Genomic DNA, 19,527 nt, shown 5'->3' on the forward strand with positions numbered 1-19,527 from the left:
AGAAAGAAAATTTTCCCCAGCAACAAGAATATGTGGTATTCTAACCAAGGATGAATAAAAATCTGTAACAATTCTTCAGAGAAATGTCTGCAATTTGTTCATGCCAGCTTACACGCAATCTTTCCCCATGACTACGTATTTTACTCCAGATGCACAATTTTAAGAGAACTCTACACAGAAAAATGGAAGGCATTCTGAATTAGCAATGATAAATAAACTCATATTTTGAAAAATTAGTTTTCTAATTTTCAGTTTCAGTGAATGCTGTTTTCTCTCCTCACTCATACTTGTTCAACTCAATCTTTGCCCTTTGCAGGGGACATTGTCACTACACTAGCATCTTCAGTGCGGAATCACAGCATGGAAACAGCTCTAGATAAAAGGGAACCAAGCTAGTACAAATGAATTTGCTTTTAAGCTAAGATAAACTGAATAACACATGCTTCATTTTCCTGCAGCACATCCACAGTGATATAGGCAGACTGGTAAAGATCTCCATTGTATGAATTAAATTATGAATCTTACGTATATGAATAGCCATAAAAGGCAACACAATTTTAGATCTGTCAGATTCACGACAGAGAAACCAACTAGGATCATCTAAAAAAAAAAAAAAAATCCAGCCCCTGGAATGTTTTCTGGCTCAGAAGGTTTATGAATAGACAAGGTGCATAAGCTTTAGCAACAAACCAGCAATTTTAAGCTTGATTCTGTGTTAATAGATCTATCTCCATTGCAATACCGTAAGAGCAACCTTTTCCTCCAAGAGAACATTGTAGGCAGCATGTTTGTCTCAAAACAGTAAGAACTGTAGGAGTTAAAATGCATAAGTCAAGAGGAAGCAAAAGAGTTGGCAACTCTACTCAAGTAACGAGTAAGCTTCATTACTTATGAGATAATTGTGGCATTACAAATATGGGACTAATAAACTTAACTGCATCCTTTTGGGTAGAAAATTATGCATAATAATGAAGGATGTCTAAAGAACACAATATAATATGCTTCCCATCACAGAACACAGTATGAAAACAAGCTGGGAACTTGTCTGGTGCCAGGCCACACAGAGCACAAGGGGGACAAGTGACTGAGCTCGGGTTTCCTGAGACCCACACGAGCACTCCAACCTTCCCTTCTAGAGTTGTATGTAAAATATGGGTTCACCCAAACAACAATAGCAAGCGGTGGAGCTAGCAACACACACCAGCAATGATAACCAAGAAAGATTTTAAAATATTGGGGGGAAAAAAAAACAAAAATCAATTAATCACAGCAGTGTTTTCACTGAACAAGATGCATGTAATCTGATGTTTAGCACTACATGAAAATCTAAAGAGCTAAAAAAAATCTGCAATAACAATTAGAACTTCTTATTCTCACTAGCTTGAAATTACAACTACAGGTCATTAATTTGATTTTTAAGATAATAAACATTTAACTGCCTGAACTGTGTTGTAGACACATACTCACAAATTTGAAAGGTAGCCAAAGACAAAAATGGGAGGAGAGAAATCRGTAAACATGCTTCATTATCTATCATGCTAACAGCTCTTCAGAAAACCTAGAACTAAAAACTGCATATATAAAAAGCATTTTATATTAATTTATTCCAAACAGCATTTCCACTTCAGAAATGAACAAAATCTTGCATTAAACATTTTTTTCTGAATTAGAATTTTCCTGAACATTATGACATCCATCTACTTAACCCACTATGTGTAAGAATTTAATTCCTGAATGATGCCACTATCATGTTCCATCCCACTTACACCAGTTACAGCACTGATCATTTTTCTGCTCTTTCTTATAACAGCAACACTGTCAAAGCAAGAGCTTTCCTCTTTCTCCTCCTTTCCTTTTCAGTAGGTCTTCTGAAGCTTTATCAGCTTTCAGTCTCATTTCAGAGCCTTACAAAAGCACAGCGCTTGTCTGCAAAGCAGCCCGCTGGAAAGTGATCAACTACATAGGTAGTATCACTGTGTGCTGAATGACAGTGTAAATGCTCTCAATGAGGAGCAAGGTGTTTTTAGCTCACTGCATTTTAACCATAGAAGACTGAGACTAAGTCAATCTTAACTTAATTCCCCTCTAAATTTGTCCCCACATATACATGTGACAAAGCAGAGAATGGCTATGCACATTAGCAGAGGTATAGCAAAGTAATACTATGTGATTTTGCAAAAGCTTTTGGAATACAGTTTGTACAAAAAATCTTAGGAAAAAAATCCACACATTTCATTCTGAAGTACTGAACGACTATCTGACCCAAACTAACATCGCAGGTTTCAAGACTCAAGTTATGCAAGTTGCTCAATAGACAAGCCACCAGCCACTCTGCACTTCCTACCAGGAATCTGTCATCATATATCCCAGGGACTTCCTTRTTATGAATATGTTTACAAGTTAGGGACAAAGTTTTGTTGTGTTTCAGAACAGCAACACTTTTAAAGCACATACTGTATCTCTATTATTAAAAACAAAAATCAAAGATGTTTAGAGTAGAAACTGTCTCCTTTCTCAACAGGCAATCACACAGAACTATGCATTACCCTGGTTTCCTAGCAGAGCTTCATTTTTGAAGTCACAGTTCCTTCTTGTTTTCCTTAATCTTTCCTACTCAGAGGATGCGTAAGACTCCTTAAAACTAAGAGAAGATCACAGTCAGAAGTGCTTTTTTAAATTATTTTTATAAATACAAGGAAGTTCCACAGGAGCACTTCAGAAAAAAATTTTTTTTGCTTCCATTTTATTTCTTATCTTTTACAACAGCACCCAGTGATTCATCTTTTATCCCTCTAAACAGTCAATTTCACCTTTTGTGTATAYAGTCACATGTCTCTATGTGTGTATGTTCTTCAGAGTTAGAAAAGCAATTTAACACTTAAAAAATAATCTGAAGAATTGTCAGAAATTGACAGGACAGCTCACAAGCAGATGTAGAGAATAAAGTACTACACTGTCAGGTTTAATATCCAATGGCAATAAGGCACTGGGGCACCTTACGTCCATTCATTAAACARCTTTGACAGCATAGCACAGAGGGGACAAATACAGCAATTCTACATTAACTGCTAGTACTGCCAGTACTAGCAGTCTAACAACAGGATCTGGCACTCCCAAGCTGCCAGCTGCTTTTAAATAGAAAGATAACCATGAAAAGCTCAATTCTCTCCTTAGCTGTGTCCTTAAGATCTCATAACATCAAGGCCTGTATTTACAGYCAACGGTCATGACTGTAAAAAGCATCTTAGAGTTTTACAGGTGGCTGTAAAACCAGCCACTTTTCACATAAAGAGCAGCGACTCTCCCCAAAACCCAGCAGCAGTGAGGCAGCAGCTCTCGAAGACAGAACATGAGCCCCCTGCCTCAGCTGCACAGCACRATTACTGTTCTTCTTTACCAAATCACAGTAGTTTCCAGGCACTCCAGCCAGGATCATCCTCGGTGACTACCAGGACATTTTATGTATCAACCACTATCCAGTTCACTTCTAGCTCAGAGGCAGATGAAAATCTACGCATAAGCTAAACACAACCAGGTAAAYGAAAAGTAACACCTTTCCGGTTTATGGTTTCTCCTTTTCTCATCATCCTAATGCCAATGCTACTGAACCAAAGAGCCCTTCTCTCCACATCGCCCTGGAGAGCAGAGCAAACAGCAAAGCCGTGGCCCATCCCCATGCCTGCAGCCAGGCCTGCACAGCTTGGCCCGGGCAGAGGGGTTGTGGGAGCGGGAGATGGGCTCCTAGGCCATCACACACAGCCCATCCCACCGCTCCTGGCCAGAGCCACCTGAAAGAGCAGGCCATAAAGCATGCCCGCAGTGGGGCCTGCTCTCAGTGATGGCAGGACGTCCATCAGTCTTGTCTGAAAAAGAAGAGACGTTGCTGTGAATAAAAGCTATGCTGCTGCCACTAACATTTATGTTTGGGGAGGAAACTGTAAAAGGAAAAAAAAAAAAAAAAAAGAGTTGCACGGAGAACTGCTTTTCATGTTTCGAGACACTGCAAACCCTTCCCCAGAAGGGCCCGAGACCGGGAGACAGAGGCAGCACGCGTGGCCCCGGGCGGCGCCGGGGGCCGCGGGCAGCGGGAGGCCGCGCCGGCCGTCCCGTCTCGTCCCGTCCCGCCGGGTCCCCTCACGGAGGGCGGCGCCGCCGCCCGCGCCCAGCGGACGTGATTCACCGTGTCTCTCCGCCAGGGCAGCAAGACCCCGCGGGGGCGGGATCGCCACGAAACCGCCGCCGGCCGCGGCTCTGCCGCCTGCCCGGCCCCGCCCGGCCCCGCCCGGCGGGCAGCCCAGGCAAGCGGAGCTGCCAGGAAACGCGCCCGCACGCAGCGGCTCCGCGGCGCCCCGCAAGCTGCAGCCGCGGCCCCCTCAGCGGCAGCTCCCCGCTCAGGCGCTGAACTTCCCCCAAGTTTAGTCCCTCCCCGGCCCGGCTCCCCAGGCACCGGGGCGCCGCCGGGCCGCGCCTCTTCGCCGGGCGAGGCGCCAGCAACCGCGGGGAAAGTTCAGCCTCTTCCCCGCTCGGCTCGGCTCGGCTCTGCCCTGCCCGAGGCGGTCCCGCGGCCAAACCTCGCCCTCCCCCCGCTCACCTGAGGCGCTGGCAGCGGCGGGCAGCTAGCCCTTCTCCCCCGCGTCGCCCGGCCGGCGAGCACCACCTGCGGCTGCGGCTCGCCCCCCCGCCAGCCGCCCCGCAGCGCCCGCCCCAGCCCCGGCAGCATCGTCGTCCTCCTCCTCCTCCTCCGGGGGCGGCGGGGGCCCGGCCGCCTGCGGGGCGCTCAGCCGCGGCTCGGGGCGGGCGGCGCCGGCTGCACGCGGGGCGGGGGCGAGCCGGAGCGGAAGGCGTTTCCTCCTGGGCTGGGGCTGGCTCGGGCCGGGCTCCTCTGCTTTTCCTTCCCCCAGCCGCCGCGGGGGGAGGCAGGGCAGGGCAGGGCGACTCTCCCTGTCCCGCTCTGCCGCGGCGGCCCGCGGGGGGGGGGAGGGGGCGGCGCGCCGCCGCCGGGGGAAGCGGTTAGGGCGGCCGTTAAGCACGACCGTTAGGGCGGCGGCGTGCGGGGCGCGCGCGTGTGTGGTTAGTGGGTGCTGCGCCGCCAGCACGGCCCGCGGCCTGGCTGCCACTCACCCTCGTGGCGCCCGGCCGTGGGGCCCCTTGGCCCGGCCCAGCCCGGCCCCCCGTGTGCACGTTCCAGGTTTTTTGTCTGCTCCCCGTTTTAAAAGGGATTTGAATACCTATATTTATAAACAGGATTAAGAAAAATCTTGAGTTTCTGTCTTAGGTGAACACCTGCTTTTATCTTTCATCTAATATTATATCATTTGCTTTCCAAGGAGCTCGTTACAGCACACTAGCACTACCCTCTGTGCTCCCGTGGAATAAGCACATTCGGATACCACAGAAATGAACAGGGAAGCGCAAGAGAAAAACGCTCTTGGCACAGACCATTGTGCAAGAAAGTTTTGTTGACAACGGCAGGCCAACTTGCAAGGCTAAGCCCCGCACCAGTCAGTCACTTACTTGCCTTCACCTTAGCCTGCCGGGTCTCTGCTACCACAAACGCAGGCTTTCGTGTTCAGCACGAACCAGGGAAGCGTATCTACGCCACACCATTGCATCTGGGAAACACATGTGAGATTGCTGTATTCGTCCATGTTTCCTCAGCCGTTTATAATGTTCCTCCAAAGCGATGCTGCATAAACCAAGGAGCAGCTTTACCCTGCGTGGGCAGAAGGCTCTTGGAGTGGTGCACTGAGAAACGGGGCTGCTAAAAGAGTATCGCTATGATGGGAAACCTCGATAACTAATAGGACTCTTGATGCCTCTGGGGACGAAACAAAACCCCACTTCTGTCCATCCTCCAGGGATGGGAGATGATGCAGCTAAGACCACAGAAGTATTCATTTCCATTTCATGGTCACTGCAAACTGTTAAAATGTACATGGTCCCAGAAAACTAGAGAAGAACAAAAGTTGTACTTTTCAAAGGCAGTGACTCTCAAAGGCAATAACCTATGATAAATATTAATTATGATTATATAATATCAAAAATTTTCAAAATTATACTGGAGTAATTTTCATTTACCCAAAGTAAAAATTGAGATAATTTCTGGACTTGTGTATCTTATTAAGTAAATTACATTAATATCCAAGAAGTTGCAGAGAATGAAATACAGGATTAAAAAGTTAAGTATATAAATTCAAGATGGATATTTGTGGTTTCAGCAAGCAGAGGTAACTTGGTCATGTTAACTCATTTCTTTTATATTCCTACCCCATAGTGTTGGTTTAATCAAATTAACTTCTCTGAATGGGGCAGAATTCAGTATCAGGACTAAAAAACATCATTTAATATTGATCATTGTTCAGTGTTACACTTGTTTTTCTGTACTTGCTCTGCTTTAAAAGTTCAATAACGAGCAAGGAACCACTACAGCTCACAGCGACTAGTGGAGATGCTAGCCTCTAAAGGGGACTGGGCATCAAGCTGGGTGTCTTTTCTACAGGCCAAGAGAACAAAGAAAACTTTTTAGCTTTGTCACAACAGAGTTTAAAATCCCTTTGTCACTTTGAAAAAACTACCCTAAATTTACCATTCACACCTTTCAAACTGCATGACGAGGTAACCTCTGCTTYGTTCTCTTGTGTCATGTCCTACGTACAACCTTCCCCTTTAAGTATCTACTGTTCACTCTTAGTTTTTTTCATATCATACCTCAAAAATGTAACAGCAAAACACTTCACTTCTAAACTAATATCATAGATAATTAACGCCTGACAAATGTCTACATAAAATTGTCATTTTATTTATCTGTTCACACCCACTGAATGTACTAAATATAAAAAATTCTGTGAAAGATCACTACAGTCACAGATACCATTAAAAATACTCTGAAAAAAAGGCTGTAAAATGGAATGAATGACAAAGTTTCTTGAGTGCAACCACTAAAATAAGGTCTGGACCTGAAGGCTATTCAAAAGGGGACAGTTTCTGGGATGACTTGCTAGTTCCAAAACTTTCTGTGCTTTTTTCCTATACTTAAAATATAGTTGGTAACAAACAGCTTAAGTATACTCACTTTAAACTGGCTTTGAATGAGCTTTCATCTTCTGTGAGATACAAATCAATCTCTTCCTTTCTGTTATCAATTTGCTCTGTCAGGAGGAAATAGCTCTTCAAGAAAAGTGATTTGCAAGTACACAGCATTGTGGTTCATGTCTTTCTGTCACACATATGTGATTGGGCCTCAGTTTCTAGCAAGAAAATGGTTAGGAAAACAAGCAAATTATTACAGAATTGGGAGACTTATGATTCAAGTCATATTCTCAGGGACACTTCTTTTAAGTAGAAACTAGTTACTTCAGATAAAACCAGCTGGCATTCTAGGAAAGTCTGAAACTAAGGGGGAAGGAGAGGGACCCTGGCCACAGTATTTCATAGTGGCATAGTATTTCAAGAGGCAAAGGGACTATCTCCTAAATCACAGGACATTCATTTCAAATCATTGAACCCTAAGGTACAAAATCAAAACCCCTAAGGTAGAAAASGACACAAATCTCCTTCTGAGGAGAAGGCACTCTAACTCCAAGCTTGTTTCACCAACTGGAATCAGAAGGGCATGAAACTGCAAGGACAGAGACCTCAGCCCTGACCACAGGGAGGAATATGACTATATATATATATATRTGTGTGTGTGTGTGACTTTATTATATATATATATAAATTATTCCATATACCTTCAAAAGGGGAGACATACAACGTACTTACATGGTAATTATCTTAATCAGCCAGTCATAGGAGGCTGATGACAAAAGCAATCAGAAGCCCGATTATAGGATGGCGTTCCCATCACTCAAGGGAACAAATTAGGTTAGCTGTATCAGAAAAAGGTTGGACGTAACTTCAGTCTTGGTTACAGGGAAGCCCAGAGTCCCTTTCCTTATCCTCTGTCTCATTTCTCTGGTCGCAATTCTTTTAATGCTTTCTTTTTTGTTCACAAGTATCTTTCCAGAGTTGAAGGAAGGGTAAAGGAGAAAGAGCAGAAAAAACCTGGTGACAGAACTCAAAGTCCACCCCTGCACAAGAATACCAAACTGGGGAGGCATTATTATCTGCCACACTTGCAGATAGCTTGAAGCTCTCCCCCTAAGGCAAGTCTATGCCATCCCCCTTCAGTAAGTAAGATTTCCTTCTCTTTCCTCTTCTAACACCCCCCCCGGAACAAAGCTCTCCAATGTATTTTACTTGAAAGCCAACAGCCAGGGGTTTTTATTTATAACTTACCACATACCACAGCTCAAAACAGAAAATACAGTGGAATGGAATGCTTCAGGACAGAATAAAATTAGGCAATACACCTTCCAAAAACCATGTGTCTACGCAAAGATTTACCTCAAATCTGGTGACTAGTACCTGCTGCCAAATCTCTCCTTTCCAGCGGCAAATATGAGCTTGATCCTTGCTTGCATAATTCCAAATATGTCCGAAAACAAGAAAAGGCAAAATTCTCAACAAGTTTTGTTAGGGAGTGAATAGGAACACTAATAAAAGTGACAAAGTCTTGTCTTCTAATTACGGGGGGTACTATCTGAACCACTGATTAAAGTAACAGAACTGAAAGGATCAAAGGGCACCAACCTGAACCTTGCTGACCAGAAAAAGCTCATGAATTCTAGCTACCAACGGGTAGCTCTTGTATCCTGTAAGGGGAAGACTTGTCGTGTACCACTGGTACTGGACTGTCAGGCTAACTGGAATGCTAACCAATCATAAAACCACCCATTCGGAGATTGAACTTTGATTTCAGGAAAGTCCTACTGCTTGCCCAAGCCATTACTAAACAGCCCAAATCTTCCCCAAAGTAACAAGGGTGAAATCTGAACACTTAGGTTTTCAGAGAGGGGAGRATATAAGATTCTTTTGCTCCTTCTGTACATGGTGACAATATTGTGGCTATACAATGTAAATAAAGGCTAACTTTTACACCAAAGAAAATTACATTCCCTCCCAGGGTACACAGGGCAAAAATCTCTCTTCAAAGTACAGAAGAGCTCATAGCAAAATGTAGTTCTGGCAGCACTAACATACTAATCCTCCTGTTCTGGTAAAGGAAGAATGAGATGACACATCACCAAATTACATAGGACATAGACAAAAGCTCTGTATTTTCTGTGGAGTGGTAGATTGTGCTAGTAAAATTTCCTATTAACTAGACTGCTTGGAAGACAACACCACATGGGAAAAGACCAGGACCCTGATTACAGAGATAAATTCTTACTCAAGGAATGAAAAGTGCTCCATATTACTTAGCATGGGCAGAGGGAGGGAGAATCATAAATTACACTCTTATTACAGAGTTGCCAGATTGTCTAAATTGCACTGGGGCATTAAGGCAGAGGCCTGCATCCTGATTATAGGAAGGCCATAACATTCAGAGCCATCTTCTTTTCCTTCATCTTATGAGACTTTTTACTTTGTCTCTTGGTTTGCTCRGACTTTCTTGTATGCTTTCTCTTTCTTGTCTATTTATTGTTGATGCACTGTAAGGCATAAATTCTTAAAAATATTTATCATATTTTTAATTAAAAACAGTGATCACATTTAGGAACTTAATACTTACAGGAAAGACATGGAGGATCATTTGATAGGCACAAAAGTCACAAGGAACTATCACGACTGAGCAGCAAGCTGTTTTTCAGTATTACTCAGGAAAGCTCAGACAGGGCAGGAACTGGTCTAGATTCCACAAACACAGATTGCACTGGGCAGGAAATCAGCTCAAAGAATATGGTTCAGAGCCCGTCTCCCAAAAAGGTTCAGATTAGGACAGAACTGGCCCAAGAGGAAAAAGCTACAGTTTACATTGATTCCAAAGTGATAGCATTCACCAGGAAGTCACTTAGAATAGTTTCTATAGCAAAGAATATTGTTCAAGCACCTTGATATTAAAAGTCAAAGGCTCAATATTAATTTTGTTCTGGTTATGGAGGCAGCATACCAGTTTTTAATTTCATATTCCCATATTCCCAATATATTCCCCAATTTCATAATTTCAGTGTTCCATAAATATGTTTTATTAGATTTTTGGGTAGCAGGTACCAGCACTAGCGTATCTCACCAGTTCCTTTCAACTCTGTGAGAGCACAGGCTGCCAAAAAGAGTTCTGCTATTTTCTAGGGCCCTACGACTGATATCTTTTCTTGCAGATAAAATGAAGTTTATATTCCCAGTCCCTCAGGGTACTGAGCACTCGGGACCTTGCAGGAGGATACAGCATTGAAACTGATAGGAATGGCTCATATATGAAAATGTGAATGGCATGGGCATACTTTAATTCTATTTGGCTGCTCAACTGTGAAGGGCGGGTTCACAGGACAAGCAGTCACATGGTCGTTACTGCCAGCACAAGGCAGGTGGTGGGAACATGTGGCCAGGGTGGGACTTCCCACTTGGCAACAGTCTGCAGGAACATTAGCCTAAGTGGCAATGGAGCCACATCTCCAGAGCCAGACTTTCTTTTGCAACACAATGCACGCACCAGAAAATAGGGGTGGAGAACTCCCACCTACGGCTCCCTAATTCTGGGCCCAGCTCCAGCCCAAGGCAGACCAATCAACCATCGGAGAGCAGTGGCATGATGGAAAGGTTCAACTGTTCCCTCTCCCCTTGATACATCACCCCTATCAAGCAGAGTTTCAGTTGTTTCAGACTCTGTCTTGTTCTGCACCAGTCTGCCACAGAGATGGAGCTTAAGTCTTTAGCTTTGACTCTGCAGCACTAAAAATACAGCTTTGAAAACCTTTATTTATGTGTTTTCTCCTCATTCAAGCAATTTTACTACACTGGACCTCTGAATGACTCATGCCTTAAAGTGCAAATGAGAACTCATAGATTTAAAATAATCAGTTTGGGACCAGAATCAATGCTTGTCTGCTACGAACACAGCACAGCGCAGTCCTCGTCCATGGGGGCTCCTTCATGAAACCCCTAGGTAAGCACCTAGTGGTAGTAACTGAAAGGTAATAATAGGTATGCTCAGGTTGATAAAGTTCTCTCAGCTACACAGGTGAGATTTTAAATTCCTCTTTTCCCCTGAGACCGCATAGAGAAACATTTTACTCTCCAAAAACTGTAAATAGTAATAATGACTCAAACAAGCAGAAATAGATGAAACCATGCACATCTAGATGCATAGGATTTTTTGTATTTTTTTTTTTTTTGCTAAGAGTTCAGAATTTGTATTAGCCATTACACATTAAAACACAGCTGAACACAAACTCTTATTAGCTGTAATCATTTTCATTCTAAAAATTGCTGGCATTCAATTTTATAAAAATATTCAGGGGGACAGAGCACCCACTCCAACCCAACCAAACTCACTTCCTAGGAAGTTATACTCACCTGCTCTGCAGACTACCTGTTTGTGCAAGTGTGTTGTGGTAATAATAGCTGTTGGGTTAAAATTGTTAGTTGCAGTAATAGCTTTCCCTCCCTTTGAGGTGATACCACATTGGGTGCTCTGTTATTATTTTAGACTAAGGAAGAAGTACTGCCAGCAATGTGGTCACCTGTTGGACAAAAGGCTCACTTTGGTTCATTTACATTTGATTCATGTAAAATGCCTAAGTTAAAGTTGAAAGATATTCTTAAGTGTCCCAACTTATTTTGGTAAGTCCTGCAGTCTTGGTGTAGCTCTTTCCTACAGCGTGCACAGTTTCTGCAAGATTCCAATTATTTCTTAGGGCAAGTCCTAACCTCTTAAACCATTAATTTAGTATGGAAATTGCCACTGAGGAGAGAGAGGATAAGTCAATGGTTTTGTTTCTTTGTTGTTGGTTTTTTCCTTCATTTTCTCAAGGCAGCCATTAAACAGAACTTATTTTGTAACACACTTATTTAAAGACCTGGGTATTACCATAGATGAAGTTCACTGTAACAAGAGATTAGGATGAAAAAAGAGTAGAATAGGAAAAAGGCTGGTGATATACCACCTTTATGTAAACCAGTTCACCCAGCATGATTTGTGATACATTGTATAGTACCAGGCACCTATCTCAAGCACTGTCTTAGCAGAGGTGGTGTCAAGAATGATGAAAATTATCAAAAAGTTGAACTTACAGACAAACAGAAGGGACTGAAAAGCCTTGGAAATGCTTTTGTCTTAGAAAGCAAATTAAGAAGAGAGGAGTGTATCAAAAAATGAATGATAGAGAGCAGTTTAGTACCTTCTATTCTCCCCAACTCACAGTGCAAGAAGCTAAAGAATATTCAATAGCTTTCAAAAATACAAAAAAAAAAATCATACTTTTTTCACATGTAATTAGATTGTGAAACATTACAAGAAGTGATTCAACCTAAGGTCAACAATATTCAGTTAGTCTGGTTAGCAAAAATGCTGACAAGGATAAGAAGTTTCACATGTTAAGGTTTAAGCTGATGTCTACATTTGCGAGATACAGAAGAAAATTAGGGTGGGTTAACCTGCGCACTGCAGCTTTCTTGCATTTCACCCTGAACCATCCGATACCAGTCACTTCTAGGGACAGGATGTCGGAGCAGCTGGATTGGCAATACTCTGCGATGATCTAGCTGCAGTTTGACAGTGATGAAGCAGTTGAAGGATCCCCTTGAGTGCTGCTTTTCTCAACGGCTCTCTGTTCCTCATACAAAACTAATGGTGTGGATGAATTCGAGATGCCACAATCATGCTTGAAGCAGCACTTTTCATTTTCTTTTTTCCAGGACCTTAAGCTTTCAAAATACATGTTCTGGAGGTTGAAATTGTGCATGCTTGTTCTCTAAGAATAAATTACATTTTTGTTATGAACAAAGCAATTTTGGTAATTAGAAACAATAGTTTGGATAAGGAGAAGGGGGGGAGTCTGGAAACTTTTTTTTTTTTTTTGAGTAAGCAGGTAAGGCACTTAAAAATACAGCCATACCACAACAAATGGCTAAAACTCAAACATCTGGACAGGCAATCAAGGCATCAATCTTTTAGCACCTATACATATACTTTGCAGCCCTGTTGAAGACATCCACATACTAGTGTTTCAAGTATTTACTTTTATTCCTGGCTTCTTATATGCTTTACTTTAGATTATCAAGTCAGTGTATTCAGTTGCCAAAGAGACAAAGAAGAACAGAGAGCTCCTCAACTATAGGTACATGTTTTATTCTGCTTTTTTCTTTGCCTCAGCTTTAGGTGGTCAGGTAATTCTTAATAACATTTTTTATTCATAAAAGCTGGGATGTAAAGCCTGCAGAATTTTTTGAAATAATGTTTTCTTCTGGGCAAGCATCATATCTAAAGTAGTTATTAACAAAAGATAATATTTTCCTAAATGTGATTTCTCCCCCAGTGATGTTTTAACATTAAAATAAAATCCTGTGTTAATTTTAACATCTTTTCAAACAATTTATAAGAAGGATACTTTCTAAGGCTAGAAGATTACTGAAATGGTTAATCATTGCCAACTCTTCCTCATAGTCGAGGATTTTTTTTGCCAGTAAACACTTCACTCAAGAATCTCACAAAGCATCACAAAGGGAGACTGTATCCATGTTGCAAATAACTAAACATAAACAAGTAAATATTATACTACTTGCTAGCCAAACAGTAGCAAAGAGAAAGTATCTGTTTCCATCCAATCGAAAACACTCTCATCCTTCTTTAAACTGTCACTTTTCTTTTAATGGTAACATGATTAAGGGTGTAAGATGAAATCTGCATTTGCTCATGTCCCTGTAGAAGTGCTCTCAACATCTGAAAATCAAATACCCACTGTTACGAACCAAACGTGGATTTAAGAGCAAATACACAACAGAAAATTAGAAAGGTAAAGAGCTGCAAGAACAACACAGTAAAAACTCTTCCCCCTTTCCACACAGATTTTTAAAGGTTCTGAAAGATTGAGAAGTTCTGTCATCTCCTCATTTTCTGTAGGAGTGTCCAACTACTCAAACTTTGTGCATATTTGATATTCCTAATTAGGCACCTTCTAACAAAGGTATCATTTTTGCTAAGGACCTCCAGGAAAACATGTGGGGGAAAAAAAAGTACTTGATGTTTACTAGTTATCAAAATTGTAAAGGAAAAAGACAGCAAAGGCCCTGCAAGTGGAAATCAGTAAGAACTCAAGATTGGAGGATAGACTGAAAAAATCACCTATAACATGGTTATTTGAATTTTCATTGTTCTTGTAATAATCCCTATCACATGATTAGGATTAGGTTAAAATTTACTTGCTACGTTCAACCCAATAGGGTACTTTGGGGTTTTGCATGAAAAAGGATCATCAGTAGCTCACAAGGAAATAAAAAATATTCTCAAGAGATAGTCTTCAAATTCCAGTAACTTGTAATAGTCATAACCACATTTTCCAGATTCCTGCGTTTGATATGATGCCACAATGTCAATGTAATTAAAATGCAAGCAAGGCTCCTAGATATCTGCTCTTTTTAATTCTAGGGACTGAGAGATAGGTAAAGACAGATATATCAATAAATCATTATAGTTGTATTTTTTTTTTTTTCCTCGAGAGCATTTAAATTTCTATGCAACTGTACCAAAAAAGTATTATCCTAAATCTCAAAATTATCTAGTCTCCAATAGGCTTTTTACTACTACAACCTTCTAATTAGAACTTAACCTTTGTGATTCTGAAGCAATGACTATATTCCACCTCATTTATGAAAACCTTAAAAGTTTATAACCCCCCTTTTTTTGAGCTACCCCAGAAATACACGAAAGACTTAATATGTATTAAAATCTGAAGAACTGCTTTTAACAAAAAATCATTATAGTAATTCTTGACATAGTAACTGACATGTATTTGAGACAGTCAAAAAATAAACCTATTTGAACATTATCTACATGATGTATCAGCTAGAAACTTTAAAAAATTGACCTGAATTCTACAGACTGTTGCTTGAGGTATTTATTTAACCACCAGGATCAAAACTTCAGTCTCTATGCCTTCACTGCTTGCTCCAAACATGACAAAATTCAGACAATTGCAAGATCTTGTACTCAAAATCTCTACTAGAGATCAACTATCTTTTGTGTGGCTGTACAACTTTTGAACAGGGATAAAAAATACAGTTAAGTCTGTTGTTAGAAATTCAGCAGCAGCAATAAGATGGTGCCTCTGAAAGAGGCTGTCTGCTGCCACGTCTCAGGACTAAGATTTCAGTATAAAAGTAGTTAAAGTTTAAATCTACTCTCAGCTCCTGCCCTGCTTCATGCCATTCACTATGGGGTGTCTGTGGTTCCTATACTGCATGTTTCCAATTCCTGCCATACCCAACTCTACCCATTTTTATAAGGAACTTTGTTAATTTGCATTCAACAAAGAAAAATCTATGCTATTTAAAGACATCTAATCTACTTCAGACTTAAAGAATCTGGTAAAGGCATGAGAATCTACTATGTGAGCAAGAGAGAATTAAGAGACAGTTAAAGCCTTATGCTTCCAAACTTCAGCTCGTTTGAATCACTATTACTGAACCTGATCACTAGGCATTTTCAGGGCTCCACCCTACCTGAAATCAGAATATAGCACTGACACAAAATATACTCTAAAACTGTAATCAAAATGAGATCTTTCAAGTCCCTTAGGCATGACTTAATGGTTCTACTAGAGAAACTGGTGATTGAGGTTGTAATTATTCCTGCAAAAATCCAGTCCTGCCCCATACATTAGAAACTTTGAATAAAATTGTTAACATATATTGTTTTAAAAGAAAACCTTAATATTCCATCATTTAAAATTACTAAAGTAGTTTTGACTTATTGGAATATCTCAGGAATATTAACAATTAATTTTGGCTTGTTAAAAAAACAGTAATTACTGAAAAATATCCTTTCAGTACCTTGCAAAATATACAGAAAACCAAAGCCAAAGTCACCTGTACCTGGTCATCTCTTCTCTATAGTTATGAAGCTCTATGTCAAGATTAATGAATAAGCTTAATTCCAATAAGCCTGAGAATGTAATACAGAAATTGGGTTTAAAAATAACTTTCTGGAGCTACATCATGTCTCTTACCATTGTAAGCTCTTCTTGAATTATCTTTTCTCAAACGGGAACTCACACATTACTCCGTTGATAAGAGATACAAGACGTTGCCTTTCAAACTAGGAAATGGAAAGGGATGCCGAATGTCAGTAAAGATGCTGAGAATCACGTTGATCCCCAAAAGACTTAGCTGGGGCTGGTGAACATTTTCCCCAGCAAATCTTGAACTTCTCAGAAATAAGCATGATTCATACTATGCAAAGTTGAAAGCACACTGGGAAAATTTTAATCCCCAAAATGGGTAAAGACCTATTTGCACAGTTCAGCAGTTTCTTTAAAAAGATATGAAAGCTGGACCCTTACCTCTTCCCCAAAGTATTACTCGGTAGGCAGAAACTTACTGAGCTTCACTGCCCATCCCTTGATATGGATTCACTTTTTGGTATGCGTTTTCTGGTACATTAGTTTGATCCAAACCATCACAGGTAAAATCATTTTTTGGATACTTTTGCCATGCCTACAGATATTCTACTATTCAAACCACTAAAATTAATAGATATTCTTAATTCTAAATTTCAACTTCAAAATACTTCTACATGAGATTATCCTTTTAAAATTTAAAATAAAGTTTAGTCAGAAAGGAGATGTGCTTTATAACTAGTAAAAACATAACTAAATTCTCTACACTGTATTGATTTTACTAAATAGCTCTCAGATGCACTTTTCATAATTTTCATATACAAAAAACATAGAAGAATAAAACTTTAAGCAATGCTTTTTACAGAATACATTGTCATTAATCACGGTATAGCATGTTCCTAGATATTCAACACCCAGCTCACAAGTCAGAAGTGTATAACCTGAAACATTTAAAATTATAACATACTCTTCTGATCTTTTCAATTCCAAATGATTGTTAAGATTCCTGACTTTTCAGTAACACCTAGCTTTCACCCATATGTGAAGTTATCTAAGAAGAAGAATGTAGTTACAATCCTGTTGGTCTGATTTAGGGACATTCAGCATCTAGCATCTCTGCGGATATTTATTACATGGTAAACTAAATCACTAAATAGAAGCTTCTGCAAATTGATCTCTGTGTAACTTAAAAACATTTCGTTAAGGACAAGACAAATTTAAATTATAATTCCCCCCCCCCCCGACAGTGATTTGGTGCTAACATGAAGAACACCACCACTTTCACAATTTAATTAGTGTAACTTTTCAAACATTTGCAAACCACAGTAGTACATCTCCTCTTGAATATTCAAGTACCATTTTCAGGGGATATGGCAATTAAAACTCAACTTTAACATGCTAACATCTTAAAGACTGCATTAAAAAATAAAATGTAATAATATTAATTACTATTTGCTTTTTGGTACTTAATTATTTCCTTATAGCCACACTTGATTAAACCAAACAAATGACAAAATTCAGAATACGACATATGACTGACTATGCTTTTGAATTATTTCTAGTGTGCCTCTAAAGAAACAAAACCAAACCACCCCAACTTCTCCTTAACAACCAAATTTTAAATTCTGGGATAAATCTATTCAAAAACCCAAACCACTAAGTTACAAAAACCATTAGCAAGGACAAGCTTTTGGAAAGACACAGTGGTGTGATTACATCTTGAAATTTGAGATTTTACTGTGTTTCCTTTCATTGTTGCAAGGTATTTCATTTTTATATATATATATTTTTTTAAATCACAGCAGAAATGATATCATCATTACCAGTTCAGTGATTGCCCACACTTACTCTAAATGCCAAAGAAAACAAGTTACAGAAAGCTGGACCAAGACTACAGTAGATTATAAAATGTAAAACAAGGTTAACAGATATGTCTTCTTTAGGATAAGACATAAGAAGGGTTTTAGGAACTTTAACTATTATTTTAATAGTTCAAACTATGAAATATTTTCTCCTCCCTACCAGAGGTCTGTGAAATAAAGTGGTAAACATGTGCTCTTCAGTGTTCAGTTCAGTAGGAGTTCAATCATTAAAACATACTTGCATAAATATAAAAACACATGATAAAGCAAAATATTTTTAATTAGTAAGCCAATCATAAATAAATTCACCTAAAAAATAACTGAACAAGAAGCTGTTATTTCTGCATGGATTCTTACTTTTTTAGTATTTTTTAATAAGCAACTTCATTATCTAACTTGGGACAAAACAATTCATCATTTTGCACTCCACAATTCTGCACATTGACCTATGTCTTCTTTTTTTAGTTACATTTTTACATTTTCTTTACAAATGTAATACTTATGTACATTATATATTTTATTTCTACAGTTCATGTACTTTACTGAAACTCTACAACTTTCACAGGGAATTTGTTGAAGTCTTTAGTAAATATGAATCATTCCTTTTAAAAAGAAATTCATATAAACAACCAACATACAGCACTGCCCTTTGACATCTCCGACAGAGTTTGAACGTGGAAGGGCTACCATAATAAACGTAAGAAAAAAAGGCTTTATCTAATTGTACATTTCATTAAGAAATATCATCCCACATAGCTACATAAATTCACCAGCTTGCAATAAACAGAGCACCATACCGCTGCACTACTGGAAATGTGTATAAACCAATTTAAAGTTTACTAGTGAAACAGCTTCATTACTCCTATCACTTTTAGACTGAAGCAAATCTGCAAAATTCCACTGGAAATGTATACTTCTCCTTCAGCTGTAAAGCTTCTGAAACAGTGTTGGTCACTGTATATCGTGAAGAACAAACACCCACTTTTGTAACATCCCATGTACTTCTCTCTCAGCCAATGCTTCTATCTGAGGTCAGGATTTTTCTTCTAGTTTATTCCTCCTTCACTTACAAATCTGCTGTTGTATTTGAAGTAAGAATTCATAGTAAGAGAAAGCTGCTTCTGTCCGATCTTCAATTAAATGTTGAAAAAAATCTGTTTTGGCAGGATTCTCATCTCTGAAAAAGAGAGGAAGGTATTTCAGCCAAACACTGACAAAAATCCACTGTAAATTCAAGTAGAGGTAGAAGTTCTAATGAATTGCTTATCATGCTTTGGAGTCTAGATTCAGCTTGAAGACACTACAATGCAAATAATCCACAGTTTAAAAAAAAACACTATACTATATTGTCAGACAACAATGTCTTTTTAACAAGTATAGCATGTTATAAAAAGTGGATGAAGTATCATTTAAAGTATCTTGTAGAAATACAAAAATGGAAGCATAAACAATTATTTTGTTCTGGAAGTTAGCGATTATGCTGACAGTAATGAATTCTGAACAGGTTAAATTTAAATCTTGAAAAGATTAACAAAAAAAAAAAACAAACAGAAAATTCGCATCTCTGGTTATATGTAATCTCATTTTTTTCTTATTTGAGAAGAGAACAGAGGAAGGATTATGATACATGTCAAAGACCTAGCATCCAAAATTACTGCCCCAGTAAAAACCTGTTGGGGCACAGACTGTCTTCTATACTGGTTTAGTACAGTGGGCAGTGAAGCCCTGCTATT

General features: G+C 39.7%; 2 protein-coding genes across 5 annotated transcripts in view; both read right to left on the reverse strand.

The window, feature by feature from the left end:
- MCUB (mitochondrial calcium uniporter dominant negative beta subunit) overlaps positions 1-4,741 on the reverse strand; it is a 52,893-nt gene extending 48,152 nt beyond the window's left edge. For both annotated transcript variants that reach the window (XM_026079055.1, XM_026079054.1), the window contains exon 1: positions 4,592-4,741. In XM_026079055.1, coding sequence (XP_025934840.1) covers positions 4,592-4,720 — 129 coding nt within the window. In that variant the 5' untranslated portion in view covers positions 4,721-4,741. The remainder of the gene's footprint in view (positions 1-4,591) is intronic.
- A 7,554-nt stretch (positions 4,742-12,295) lies between these two features.
- The window catches only part of SEC24B (SEC24 homolog B, COPII coat complex component), a 52,346-nt gene continuing 45,114 nt past the window's right edge, over positions 12,296-19,527 (reverse strand). For 2 of the 3 annotated variants that reach the window (XM_026079051.1, XM_026079052.1), the window contains one exon: positions 12,296-18,971. In XM_026079051.1, coding sequence (XP_025934836.1) covers positions 18,857-18,971 — 115 coding nt within the window. In that variant the 3' untranslated portion in view covers positions 12,296-18,856. The remainder of the gene's footprint in view (positions 18,972-19,527) is intronic. The other variant, XR_003255702.1, reaches the window with a different exon arrangement.

This window comes from Apteryx rowi, unplaced genomic scaffold (genome assembly GCF_003343035.1).
Source record: "Apteryx rowi isolate R43461 unplaced genomic scaffold, aptRow1 scaffold_491, whole genome shotgun sequence".
Classification (NCBI taxonomy): domain Eukaryota; kingdom Metazoa; phylum Chordata; class Aves; order Apterygiformes; family Apterygidae; genus Apteryx; species Apteryx rowi.